Genomic DNA, 14,493 nt, shown 5'->3' with positions numbered 1-14,493 from the left:
TATTACTTTTTTCACAATTCAACAATACAATCATTATTTTTTTCAATTATTCATTACTTTTTCACATTTTTTTCATAATTTAACATCATAATCATTACAAATCGATTAAAATCAAAACTCAACTTAACTCAATTTTAAAACTAAACACACTATAAAAATCTATTGGAGGGAAAAAAAGCACTCCCTAAGAAAAGAAACAAAAATTCAATTTGATTGACTAGGAGAAGAGAATTTTATTATCAAGGAAAATGGGATTGGGAGATGTTAAGACAGGTTGTCCCACGCAAAATAAAAGAAAATTACAAGTATATATGAGGCTTGAGTTCAACAACCTATTAATTTAAACTTTTGATTGCAGATGGGTTCAAGTCCGTGTAAGTACAAGTGGAAATTTTACAAGAGAAAATCTTAGTATTAGAATATCTTATTAATTATTTTTGGCGAAGTTGGAGGTCGTAGCATAAACAATATGACAAATTTAAATTGAAATATATGTAAAGTTTTTCTTTTGGGTGAAAAAGGAGTTTGAACTTCAAGGTTTTGTTTGGTAACGAAGTATAATTTCATTTAATTTAATTTTAAATTTCTTAAAATTTAAAAAATGACCCACAATTTTTTTATTATTTCAAAAAATGCTCCACCCTTCTCTCCACCCAATTCCTTCTCTCTCCTCAACTTTGTCTGTTGCTCCTCATCTTCCCCATGCCCGTCCATCCAACTCGATCCATCCATCTTCCTTTCCCCATCTCCCTCCTTTCTCGATCCATTCACATTTCTCCTATCACCACGATGAATTGAGTCCTCTCCTGGAGGAGAAATAAACCAAAGTCGAGCCCTCCCCTGCCTTCCCCCCTGCTTCTCCATGACTGATTTGAAGCCAAATCCTCGTTGTACGTCGCGATCTGTATAAGCCAGTGAAGGACGCAATGAAGCTGGGCCAAGCGTGTGGGTGGTAGAGGTCGGGAGGACGGATTTGGTGATCTTGAAGGGGCAATTAAGGGATTTAAGGAGGATTGAGAGGTCGTCCTCCATTTTAGGGTTGGTGTAATCGAGGTAAGAGATGATGAAGTTGATAATGGAGGTGATGTCCTTGGCGGAAGGGAGAGTGGTCTTGATGAGGAGAAGGAATGAGTGAAGACGATGAGGGCTGAGGGGAGAAGAGAATAAGAAAGCTGGGGATGAGTGAAAGGAAGAAGACGATGAACAGTGAATGAGAAAGAAGGAGTAAGGTGCATTTCAAAACATTTTAAAAATTTTGAGTCTTTTTGAAATTTTAAAAAGCATGTAGTAAAATGAAATGGAGTTTGAATCTATAACCAAACAAGTAAGCATCCCAATATGCTTTTATGAGCCAATGATATATCCTTTTCCTCATTTTCTAATACATAATTTGTACATATAATATAATATAAAAAGTATGTGAAACTTAATATTGTTACAATCATTTACTATAAAAGGTTAACTTGTTCAAATTCAATGCAGTCTACCATGTGATTCGCTATTTATTTATTAATAACTCAACAAAAAAATTAGGATTTGATGAGGTGAAATTGACAATTCAAAAGGGATTATGTACCTCGACTCGATTTGTTTGTAGAGTTAATTTTCATTTTTCATTTTTCAAAAGTACCTAAAATTATTTTAGAAAAAAAAGTATCTTTTCACCCTTTAAACTATCAGTATTGGACTTTTGCCCCCTAAACTATTTTGTTGACACGTTTTCACCCTCAACGATGGAGAGGAGGAAATGTGCTCGCTGCCATTTTATTTTCCATCCAAATTGACGGAAAAGTCACCTGCAATGAAAAAAAAATCACATGCAGAGGTCTTACACATGGATGTTGTAGCCATTCCGTTTAGGTAGCCTTCCCGATGACCACCAACAGCACCGAGCTAGTTGTTGTTGCACCACTGAGGCTGCCAATGACCTCATGAAGTTGATTGGTAGATGGCAGTGACCACTCGAAACCCTAGAGCTCTTTCTCTTTCTCTTCCCTTCCTATCTCTCACAACACCCTCTCTCTCCTCGACTCAGGGATTCTAGGACTAGAGTTGTAGTCGCATCCAAGGTTATCAAAATCGCAATTGTACCTAGAATCGGTCAAGGATCGTAGAATCGTGAATCGTAAAATTCTTCATATAATTAAAAAAATATCATATATATATGAATTATACATATAATACAACAACAACAAGCGGGTAAAAAAATAACAACAACAATAGGCATAGCTCCAAGTGAGTCTGTATCTCATTCAAAGAAGCACCAGAGAATGAAGATGCAGCAGAACAGAAACAGAAAGAACTGGAAAAAATGAAGAAGCACCGAAAAAAAAAGTCAAAGACGAAATAGAAAGAACGAACACGAAGACGAAACATAGCATAACAGTAAGAAAAAAATCACCAGAAAGAACGAAGGAGCTCGAACAAGCCAGAATAAAGCAAGAAGAAGCAAATAATCGGAGGTTAGGGCAAAGAGTGAGAGACGGTCAATTGAAGATTCTTCAGTAAGAAACAGTCAACTGAAGTGAAGAAGAAGAAGAGGGGGGAAAAAAAAACAACACAAAACAAAAAGGGTTGTGCTGCTTTGGGCTGGGCTTCGGCCCGAATTTGGGCTAAAACTAGCCCGGCTTTGGATTGAACCAAAATCATAGAATCAGCTCCCGACTCTACGATTCTGCTATTTTGCACCTGACTCGGTAACGATCCTACCTTCCCGATTCATGCCATGGAATTGGAATCGTTAGCCACTCCTCGAATCTACGATTCGAATCGCGATTCTAACAACCATGGTCGCATCCACTAACCACCCCCATGAGGTCATCAACGGCCTTAAAGGCCACCAACTACCATGTATATATGGCTAGTGATCGGCTCTAACCACCGGAAACCTCTTTCTTCGCCCATCTCTTCCTCTCTGCTCCCGCCACATTTCTCTCCTTGATTTGGAGGTATCGTGGACTAAGGGTGGCCTTGCCTGCCACAAGCACTCCCATGAGGTAGCCGACGACCTTAGTGATCACTGAAGACCACCTGGTGTTGCTAGTGGTCAACGAGAATGCTGTACAGAAGGGATGGTTGCAACCTCTCTTTGCGAGTTTTTCTTTTTTTCTTTTTTCATTTTTCATTTTTTTTCTTGAGTTACATGCATTGGGCGCGACTCTTCTGTCCATTTGGACAGAAAGTCAAAAGGCAGGGGGCACATTTTCCCCTCTCCATAATTGAGGGGGTAAATATGCCCCAAAAAAAAAGTTTAGGAGGCAATTGCCAATTGTCCTCTTGTTCCTTAATTTAGGGGATAAGTGTATTTTTCTCAATTATTTTTAAGTCATTAAAATTTTAAAAATTTTAAAAGAAACCCGACACAAACCCTATAATTTCCTTTTCTTGTATCATGGTATCTAGAAATTCAATGGTAATACTATTAAATTTCCGCATATTAGGGAATCCTAGGTATTCTTGATCAGAATTAATGCTATTGCCGCTATAACTTTACCTGGAATATCGTAATCATACATCGGTAGATAACCAGACTTATTCAAACGAATTAAATTGCAAACCTGTAACAATCTGCTTGATATATATTCAACACTATAACTGCTATATAGTCAATATCACTTGAAAGGGTAGCTGGCATCCATTGCGATCCCGCACGCCCCCCTCCCATCGGAGATGTCGCGCTGGATCCTCACGTACCCACGCTCGCCCCAGCTCGCACTCCACGAGTTCTTGACGAGCCAGTACTTCGCTCCCCGCTCCACCCCGTACCCCACCACTGTGACCCCATGGTCCAGGTTGTGCCCGCAGAATAGCCCCGTCAAGATACCGCCCTCATAAAACTGGAAGAACATACCACTGGCATCGATGGACACCGAGACAGGTTGCCTCGAGGCAGCTACCCTCAAGCTGTACTCGCTGTTCGGGGCTACTTTGTGGTACCCCTTGATGGTCACGATGTGGCTCCTCTCCTTGCCCCCGTTGCACCTATCGTTCCGCCCCACGTAAGGGTAGTACCTCTCTGTGGTTATCCCTCCGTTTCTGGTGATAAACGAGAAGGCGTGCTCCATTAGTCCGCCATTGCACCCGTTGTCTTCCCGGTCCCTGTCGCAGTCCACGAGCTCTTGTTCCGAAAGCGATACTAAGTATCCGGTCCTGAGCTTGTTGATGCCCTCAACCGCTGCCACAGCGGAGAATGCCCAGCAACTTCCTGCATACGATAACATTACGGTTTAAGAAAAAAACCTTTGTCGACCGCTCTTTAGGAAGCCAAATCGAACAATAGCAAACGATATATTTTGAGTACATACCACACTGCCCCTGATCCTTCACGGGAGTCACAGCTCCTCTTCTTCTCCAATCAACAGTGAGGGGCAAATTTACGGAATCCTCATTAGTTTCATTCTTGATCTTCTTGAGCAGATGATGATGCATTCCGGGACGCTGTCTTAAACCCAAGTAGGTATTCCGGAACTCCCGGTTGGTCATCTCTGCGAACTTGTTGTCGGTTAGCTTGAACGGCAGGTTGAGAGAGTTGACGTAGTCTATGAACTGAACGTTCTCCCGATATATCCCAAACCGATACTGCTGTTCAGCATCAGTTCGGTTCTTCCTGCCGTACCGATCAAGCCAGTTCTCATACCTCTGCTCGATGCTGGTCCTGTGGTGCTCCGGGCAGCGCCACTCAGTTTCATTAGTGAAAAGCCGCGCATGCAAAGGATCTGAAAGGATTATGATCGACACGACAATGATGAGGGCCACGGCGACATCTCTAGTTGCCATTTTATTGTGCTCTTGCTGATTATGTGATTGTCGATAGGCCCATTTTAAATTGGGATGGATGTTCGCCTTTCGTATGGCTACGTGTTGTGTTGGATTGGGACATTGATTCTTTTGGTCATGCCTTTGGTAAGGTTTCTTCTCCTCGTGGTCTACCTTTCTTTTAGTAGTCTGTGTCTTAAACAGTCCATTGTATGCATATGCATGCACTTCGAGTTTCAATTAGTTCAATTACTTACGACTTCCGGATAACGACTTACATGATGATGCTTGCTCGACAAGATCGAAACTCAATATGTTTTATGTTCAAATCGAATGAATCAACTATCAGAATTAGTTGATTATCATACAAATCCACTAAAAGTACGATAATTATTTAGTTCATGAGTGTGTTACTCGCGATAAGTTCCTGATAACATCCACTGAATATTTTCTTCATATCAGGATTGAAGATATCAAATTGCTACAACAAATGAACGAGAGAGGAGAGTTCAATAAAACCGTAGAACTACATTAATATTTTCCATGCAATGATGTTGTGGACCTCCATTTCTCGAGAAATTGTACAGTGTTTAATAGACATTATTGATATAGCTGCACATATGTATGTATCTTCCTGGGCCTTTTTTTTTTATGTTGCACCATGGTATTTGGAAGGTCAATTTATTAACTAATGCAATTCAAGTCAGGTCAGTCTACTAAGAAATAAATCTTTCTTAATCTGAATTTTCTCTATTTATAAGACTCGAAGTTCATGAAAGACTTATTAACTGGTAATAGTTTTATTTTTGTTGGCAATAGTTATAGGCCTAGAAAAATTAATTAATGGACGAATAGTAATTGGGGTTGGCAATAGTTATAGGCCTGGATTAGGCCCAGCCAAAAATCTTATAAAATAAAAATAAATTTTAATTAATTTATAAATTTAATAAGTACTGGCGGGCTCGAGGTAAGCATGGACAAAAATCTATCATCCATGGCCAACTCGGCCAGGCCAGCCCATGATCATATATCTATATAGAATCTTCTAGATCATATCTCATGCATCAATAACTTTCGGACGATATCCCGTGGCTAATGCTAATGACCATAGCCAATGTAGTCGTCATGGCAATTTTCATGAAAAGATGAAAGGCATCTTCCGTATGCATCTTTTAGGGAAGGTTCTTGAGTCAGGTTCAAGAAAATAAAAACTTTATCAAGATGTTGCAAATTCAATACCCAATGAACTATTAGTACTCCTTAATTAATTATTAAGATTTATATTTCATTATACTAAATCAACTGACTTTTCTTATAACCGAAGAAACACTCTAATAAAAGAATACAAATAGTTATATATTCATCCGTTTGATTTTTGGATAATAATTCAACTCTGCCCAACTCAATTATATATTTTTCCAATTTTAACAATATAATCATTACTATTTTATCTTATTTTTTCATTTAATAATAATTTATCACTCATATCTTTCCATAACTACTTTTATAATTAATTTCTTAATAATAAATTCACATTTTACTTTCACAACTATATATATGTATATAATACACATTAATATATTTATCAACACTTACAATCATTGCACATAATCAAATTAATTTAAATAATAATCCAACTCGAAAACTAAACGTAAGCTAAATTACTAGATGAATCATATTTATAATCTTTTAAGTCTCAAAACTAGTTAGCCATCTTTACGTTCACAGACTCAGGAGAGAAAACTCCTAGAATTCACCGAACACATAAGACGTTAGGGGTGCTCGGGTTCGGTTTGGTGTGGTTTTTGGCTTAAGCCATAACCAAATCATAAATTTGGTTTTTGAAAATAAAAAATCATATTCATATCCAAACCAAATTTTCAAAAATAAAATCATACCATAAAATTTGATATTTTGGTTCGGCTAACCGAGAAGCAAAGAGTAAGTAAATAGATGACCGAAAGAACTGCGTAGTGAAAGGAGTAGAAGTAGAAATTTCAATACAAATATATGTAGCGTGTCTTTTAGAATTGGTGAGACATCATGATTTGATTGTGATTTAGGAGGCACAATTGATAGCTGTAAGTGCAAAAACACTTTATTGAGTTATGTATATGTTAATTTCTATAACACATTATTTTTTTAATAGATACTAATACGAAGGGTCATGTTGCAGTTTAAATAGAAAATAAAAAATAGGTCTTCATACATTGAATGGATGAATGAAGTCTAGGAAGATGTTCACATACATTAAATCGACAGAATAAAAATTAAAAAAACTATCTACATACATAGAAGAATAAAATGAGAATTTTGAAATGTAAATAAACACAATAATAAACTCCAGACTTTTAGATATGTAATAAATATATAATAGATGTATGAAAGTTGCAAGGCTCATATGAAGAAAAGTCCAAAATAAATAACATCCGGGGCTTTCTTTCGATTTTTAATTCTAAAAATCCGAAAAATCACACAACATCTGAAAATTTTAAGAAAAACGACATCATAATCAAATCAAAGTTTCGGATATTAATTTCGATTTTTCAGATTGGTTTGGCGGTTTGGTTTTTCGGTTTTTTGGTTTTCCAGATATTTTTGAGCACCCCTACGGGACATGACCAAGTAAACTAAGAAAAGTACAATTCTCTTTTTTACGGTGGAAAAAGAACAATTTTCTTGAAGTTCTGTTGGCTTGGATTTACTAAAATTATCCAACTCATTCCTGAATTAGGAAGGCAGGCATCCGCATTAAGGAAAAAAAGAAAAGAAAGAAAACAACTACAGAAACTCTTATTATATCATAATATTCCTTAAATGAAGGGGTTTTGCTAATATAATCTCGTATTTCTGTGAAACGTTTAATACTTTCAGTTCAAGCGTTTAGTATTTAAATTTAATTATTTAGTATTTTTAGTAATCGTAATTAGTACAAATATTTTTTACTTCTAATTTTAGTTTAAGTATTCAGTATTACGATTGGAGTGTTTACTGTTTTGTATAATCTATCATAAATAGCAAAAATACTAAATATTTTAATTGAAAATACTAAATATTTGAATTAAAATATTAAACGTGTCACACACGAAATTATATTAAAATTTTCTTAAATTAAAAAGAAGATTCTCTTTACTTATTACACTGCAAAATCAGAAATTTTTAAAATTAAAAATGGTGATTAAGACCATCACATGCCGTACATGCACTTGCAAGTACTATTATCATATGATGTGCTGTAGTGAGATGCTTCATTGCCTGTCCATTTCTTTAGATATTGCAGGACCCCAATAAATTATTAAGATCACTTCCCTCCAATCATGATGATTACTCCCCCCCTAAAACACACTAATAACAGCCGAGATGGGTGATTTTCGATGAGACCACCAAATCATATTCTCAATCTAATAATTGAGATAAGTCTTTTTTATTTTATTTTATTTTCTTAACTATTTCTGTTGGTCACAAATTAATTGAGATTGACGGACGAAATCTGCTAATGGAAGCACAAATTTTCAGGTATGCCATAACTTTGTGTAACTTTGTAATTAGTTACTTTACCTATGTGTCGCAATGCATTATATACTTAGCTCATGCCTGCAGTCCCATTCCATAAGAATCGGCCCGCATGCTTGGAGTGCCAATGCGCACATTCTTTGGTTAGTCCAAACTGCATTTATAAATTGCTCGAGATGTTACGAAAGAGAAATGTCTTGCACACATTACCGAAAACAAGCTCAATCATGATGATCACTTCAGATCTCAAGATTTTCTGTTCACCATTAGATTTGATTATTAAACGAGATAGAGCACATAGATTCATCTCGAGCGGGCTAGGAAGTTGCAAAGACACAGACCCAAAGAAATTTAAAGGACAGAGTGCCCTACATGTGGGTATGGTTTGAGGACAAAGCAAAAGATGAGCTATAAGGGTTGCTCACATGCCCGTAATATATGTACATGAATATATATATATATATGTATACATATACCTACACGCAGTAATGAAAGAATATTCCAATATGAATTAATTGAAAAAGTTAACAGTTATTCTTCTTAGGTAAAATTTCGAATTCGATTATTGTGAACGAAAAAATTCATATTAGGAGAGCTTTACTCCCTTAATGGGACAACCTAACTCGAACTGAATTAGTCAGAATCGATTAAGTTTTTGAATACTAGGTACACATCGAAATAAAAAAAAAAAAAAATATATATATATATATATATATAATGAATATGTAAATAAGATCTTTTTATGATCTAATGACATCCCTCAGTTCTTTCACAGCTCATGGCCCCACCAAAATCCCACCAGCACCCTCCACTTAATCAGTATATGTATTAGCTACATGTGGAGGATGGCTGTACTCTAATTTCTATATTCTATAGGAACATGCACATACCTTAATCATAATTTCACGTGCATCGATTCCATAAAGTTTAAAGTTTTAATTAGGAGATTTCTTTTACGCGTTTTGAGACGTACACATAAAGTGAAAGCGTCTCATTTTTTATTTTCTAAGCCGGTGCTTCTACAAGTAAATTGCAATACTACTAGTACAAATTTACTGGAGATCTACTACCATGGGTCGATTCAAGAAATTTAGTATTTGTTAATATCAAATAAAATCTCAAGTTCAACTATTGTGGATATAGAAAATTTATAATTTGGAGGGAATTCTACATCTTATTAGGCCGACCTGATTTGAATTTGATTAGTCGGGATCCATTGAACTTTCAAATATTAAAGAACATCTCAAAAATTTCATATGAGATCCGACAATAAAATAATGTGTTGTGCACACACACTATTATTAGTAAGTAGTATCATCCTATCACCAATAAAAGAAGTTTTTTTTTTTTACAAACCCTGACATTCGGAAATCTAATTGGATCCCGACTAATTCAGTTGAGTCAGGTTGGCTCACTAAGGGATAGAGTTTTTCCAGCATGGATTTTCTACATTCATAAGGAATCAAACTCGAGATTTTGCTACGAAACATGCGCCAAATTATTTGAACCAACTCACATTCGTACAAAAACAAGCTATTAGTTTTGTTGCATTGCATCCATATCGATCACATCAGCCCCAAATCCTAAGTTCATCTACATGTATTAGTATCGCTACCTGGCTAAACCATCAATTATAATCAACCTTCCTCCTCAGTGTCCTCACATATCGTTTGTCAAACGTTATAACAGAAGTTTTTTTTTTGATAACTTATAATAATACCATAATGCATGGGTGATAAACCCTTATTAACAATTTTATTCCTAATTCAATGTCACATGCGTGCCTATTCTATAGAAATATTGACTTCCTTGACAAGCGTTTGAGAGCTAATTAAGCGCTCGGTCTTATCTGCAATCTCCCTTGATTGTCTCTAACTTCTGTCTTTTCTTATATTCTATTGGTTTTCTGTTACAGTCGGGCAATTATATGAAGTTCTTGGATGATTCTACTATGCAACATGATGTAAGAAACCACAAATCACAATTCAACAATCCAACAAATGAGAGAATGAGTGTTACTTATTTGAATAATTACCATAATTATTTTTAATTATGGCAATCTAATTGTATCTTTCTTGCTGCATCATTTTTTGATAAGATTTAATCAGCAATTATACTTCCATTTTTTCATGCCATGAAAAGAGAAGTGTCATAATTTACAATGGTGATGAACTGTATGTGCTCCGATCGAGCAGCGCTAGGCTATTGATTTTGAGGGAAAACATGGCGAGCAATGTCAAGGATAAGGATTGTTTCTCGATACGTCGAATATATAATGAGGCCGCAGTTGTAGGACAAGATCTACAAGATCATACGAACTTATATTGCCACGAGGCACGAACTATGACAAACCGAATCATGCACCACGCATATCACACACAGTAAGCACACTCGTCCATCTTCAAGAAATGAAAAACCGTAATTTTGATGTGAATTCTAAACTGTAATTGTATTTTCGAATCGTACACACCAGGAACTACGTAATACGTACCTTTTTTTTTTCTCTCCTATTTTGCATTTATATGTTCTTGAAATTAAGACAAAGAAAAATGGGGGGCGACTTTCCAGTAAAACCGTTGAGACATAACCTCCTACCAGCTGTCGCCAGCTGTCCAATTCCTCACCCCCATGTGACCCCACTTCCCCCCCACCTCTACCTCCACACATGACTGAAGAAGAAAATCCTTAATGCCCATTGGATTTTGTATATATTTATTATGTTCGGATAAAAAAAGAAAAAAAGGAAAAAAAAAATTATTGCAATGGGATGATGATGTTCTTCTCGATCGTCATGTCATGCAGACAGTGTATATATATATATAAACGCAGCTTTCCTGAGAGATCTTCGTTTTGGGCCTTCTTTGTTATAAATTCTTCTCGATCGTAATTGCTTGAATTCTAAACTGTGATCGTCTTTTTGTTTTTCGAGAGATCTTTCGGTTTTGTGGTCCTTTTGCCTAAATTGTGCCGTTGTTTGACGAACAAACAAGAACAATGGCACAATTGCCTCCCAAGATCCCGCCCAGCATGGCCCCGAATTGGCCCGACTTCAACCCCCATGGCAAGCTGCCACCGCCGGCCCACAACCCGCTCTGGGTCGATGAGTTCCTCGACTTCTCTTCTGCGAGGCGCGCTGCACACCGCAGGTCCGTCAGTGACTCCGTCGCCTTCCTGGAGTCTCCAGCTTCCGCTGCGGCGGAGGAGCACTGCTGCAGCGGGGAGGATGGCGGTATTGACGACCACCACCACCACGAGTTTGACAAGTTTGATGACGAGCAGTTCCTCTCCATGTTCACCGACGAGAAGCCCGGTGGCCTCGGGGTGGGGCCCATCCTGTCATCCTCCGATGGCGGCCCATCATCCCCGCCGTCTGATCACAACAGCATCAACGATCAGAAGCAGTCGCCGTCTCCTCCTGCAGGAGATCAGAATCAGCCACAGCCGCAACAACCTCAACAACCGATGAGGAATGAAACCGACGAGGCCGAGAGTCTCGAAGCGCAAGGGGCGGCTGAAACTGCGGGGAATTCCGCCCAAAGGATTGTTGATCCTAAGAGGGTAAAGAGGTAACGTCATGCTTTAAATCTGACCAAAGTTAACGTTAGCTCAGAGCTCCTATCATGCACGAGGACGCATGAAAATGTGAAACAGTAGATTTACTTTATTGCCCAAAATTAAATAGAGATTTATCTGCTAATGGCATTGATTGTTTTTGTGGATTAATGCTCATGGCATTGTTTCCTTTGATGATCATACCCACTAGCCTATGGGTGTAATCGAGCTAAATACTACCAAGCTCGAGCTTGGCTCTCGACTTGACCCCGTAGATGCTTGAAATGCAACATTGCTACATCTTGCTTTTCTTTCATGATTGTACCATTGATGAGGCCAAACTCAAATTACTTAAGTGTAGCTCGGGATGGTCTTTGGCTCGACGGGCTTGAGCTTTCAAACAATGCAAAAATGGTAAATCCAGATGAGATATGGGTGTAACATGATTAATTTCCTCGTGTGTGCAATATTAGGGGAGTCGAATAAGGACATTGTGACTTAATAAAAGTGATCATATCATCAGTATATATCGTCAACATTATCTGATTTCTTTCGTATTGTGGGCAGAATATTAGCAAACAGGCAGTCTGCACAAAGATCGCGGGTGAGGAAGCTGCAATACATATCGGAGCTCGAACGCAGTGTGACTTCCTTACAAGTATGTATCATAGTTAGTTAATCATTCTATCGATTTTCGACAAAATAAGATTTGTAGCTTAATTATCGTCATTTTTGCATAATGATAGCAATTGATCTACTAATCATCAGTAGCTCTAATGTTATGATTATGTAGGCTGAAGTCTCGGTGTTGTCGCCAAGGGTTGCATTTCTAGACCACCAACGCCTGCTCCTGAACGTCGACAACAGTGCTCTCAAGCAGAGGATCGCTGCTCTTGCTCAGGATAAGATCTTCAAAGATGGTACGAATTGCTCTTGACAAATCATAATTTACTGTGTAGACTAACCTGATCTACTTACGGTTTACTAACGTAAAAAAATCTCCAAAAATTTTGCAAGATAGATATATGAGCTTTAGTGCAGTGACAGGCATTATCGACCTATATAAGTAGGATTTCCAGTATTTTATAAAACTTTTCGTCTTTGTGCCTTATTATGCAACGTAGACACCCCTCGATGTCAAAGACTTTTCACGCGATTAGACTATCGTGTTCTAAAATTCCCTACTATAGCTGTGATGAAAAGGAAAGATCATAGGCCCCGCCAAAAGGATCTAAATGATCAAGAATTCATGTGCCAATTATTTTTTTCCGGTAGGTCATGTGTCAATTATTTGGAAAGTAGTACGAGAAGTTATAAGATCATCGGATATTGAATTTGCCCATAATTCTGATAACAGCTCGTGGAAGGCTGTCCCAAAACATTACCACCTTACTCGTAAAGTATTCTAAGCCGTACGGACCATGTTATGACGGACACTGTATTCTAAGCCGTGCAATGTTAAACAATGTTAATCGGGATTTGTCGACTTTTGCAGCACACCAAGAAGCTCTCAAGAGGGAGATAGAGAGGCTGAGGCAAGTGTATCATCATCAGCAGCAGCAACAGCAGCAGCAGAACCTTAACAACGACACTGAGAATAATAACAATGCCGATCCCAAGTCCCCACCCCCTGAGAATAGTCCCAACCCTTCTTGATTTTTTTTTCATCCTATCGAATAGCAAATTTTTTTGACCAAATTATCTATCCAAATTACAATCTAACCCCTCCCTTCAATGATTCTTTTATCCAAATTCTCCTACATTTTTCCTACGTATCCTTATGGTGAGTCAATTATTATATATTAGCCAATCTGTCTAGGCATCAAATGAATCTCAATCAGTTACGCGTCACATTGGATGATCCATGATACCCCGAGAGTCGTGTGGGGCGCCCACGGGATAGCTGGAGCTGCCTGCGAACCAAACTGGCATTTTTATTGGCTACTATATATGATGTTTATGTATGGCCATTTGGGATGGGATGGGATGGGATGTGAATGCAGTGAATTAAGATGGATGGGGTCGGATGCCATGTGAAAAGATATCGCGATGCTCTGTGCTGTGGGTGGTGGACTGTGCATCCACGTGGGGTGTCCACATCTAACGGGTGGGCCCCCCCTCACCCCCGGGGTTGAAGATGATGAGGGCAGTGGGGATGCACGTGCGCACGTGATCCCAGAAAGGCAAGATACCCCAGCACCAGCTGTATGGAACATTGTCTTTCTTCCCTATTACTTCAGATCTGAATTTTAATATTTATTATTTTTCCTCTAATCATTTCCTGTCCTTTTTAGAAAATTTGTATGTTTATCAACCAAGGTTGATGAGCAAAGAAAAATTTGGGCTGGTGTGGTCAGATTTGTCAGGAAATTATCGTTCTTCTTTTTCCCTATTTTTGGGGTGGGGATTTGCCTTTTTCTTTTTTCCTTATTTGTTCTTTTTACCCCCTCTTGTGTCTTAATTATTATTTTCCTAGATGGATACTTCTAGCAATTGTAAATATGAGTTTGAGAATATGTTAATATGTTAATAATTATCTTATATAATGAATTTTCGTTTCCCAGTTGATTAATAATTTCATGTTCTTACGGTACAATGTGATTACAATAAGCACTTGACACACGTAAAATTTATGTAAAAGAACATATAAATATATCTTAAGTTTATGAAGAA

The 14,493-nt window shown here is 37.7% G+C and overlaps 2 protein-coding genes across 2 annotated transcripts; one reads left to right on the top strand and one right to left on the bottom strand.

Annotated features, from left to right (window-relative positions):
• Positions 1-3,611: 3,611 nt before the first annotated feature.
• On the bottom strand, positions 3,612-4,776 carry LOC116204363 (ervatamin-B-like). Its single transcript, XM_031536446.1, has 2 exons — positions 4,305-4,776; positions 3,612-4,204 (listed from the first exon to the last, which is right to left on the bottom strand). The coding sequence occupies exons 1-2, from the start codon at positions 4,774-4,776 to the stop codon at positions 3,612-3,614; spliced, it is 1,065 nt and encodes a 354-aa protein (XP_031392306.1).
• Positions 4,777-11,012: 6,236 nt separating this feature from the next.
• On the top strand, positions 11,013-14,336 carry LOC116202396 (basic leucine zipper 61-like). The gene is made up of 4 exons (XM_031533941.1): positions 11,013-11,834; positions 12,388-12,478; positions 12,614-12,740; positions 13,316-14,336. The coding sequence occupies exons 1-4, from the start codon at positions 11,263-11,265 to the stop codon at positions 13,474-13,476; spliced, it is 951 nt and encodes a 316-aa protein (XP_031389801.1). The 5' UTR covers positions 11,013-11,262; the 3' UTR covers positions 13,477-14,336.
• The last annotated feature ends 157 nt before the right edge of the window (positions 14,337-14,493 follow it).

This window comes from Punica granatum, chromosome 4 (assembly GCF_007655135.1).
Source record: "Punica granatum isolate Tunisia-2019 chromosome 4, ASM765513v2, whole genome shotgun sequence".
Lineage (NCBI taxonomy): Eukaryota > Viridiplantae > Streptophyta > Magnoliopsida > Myrtales > Lythraceae > Punica > Punica granatum.
This window is presented reverse-complemented; position numbering and strand designations above follow the sequence as displayed.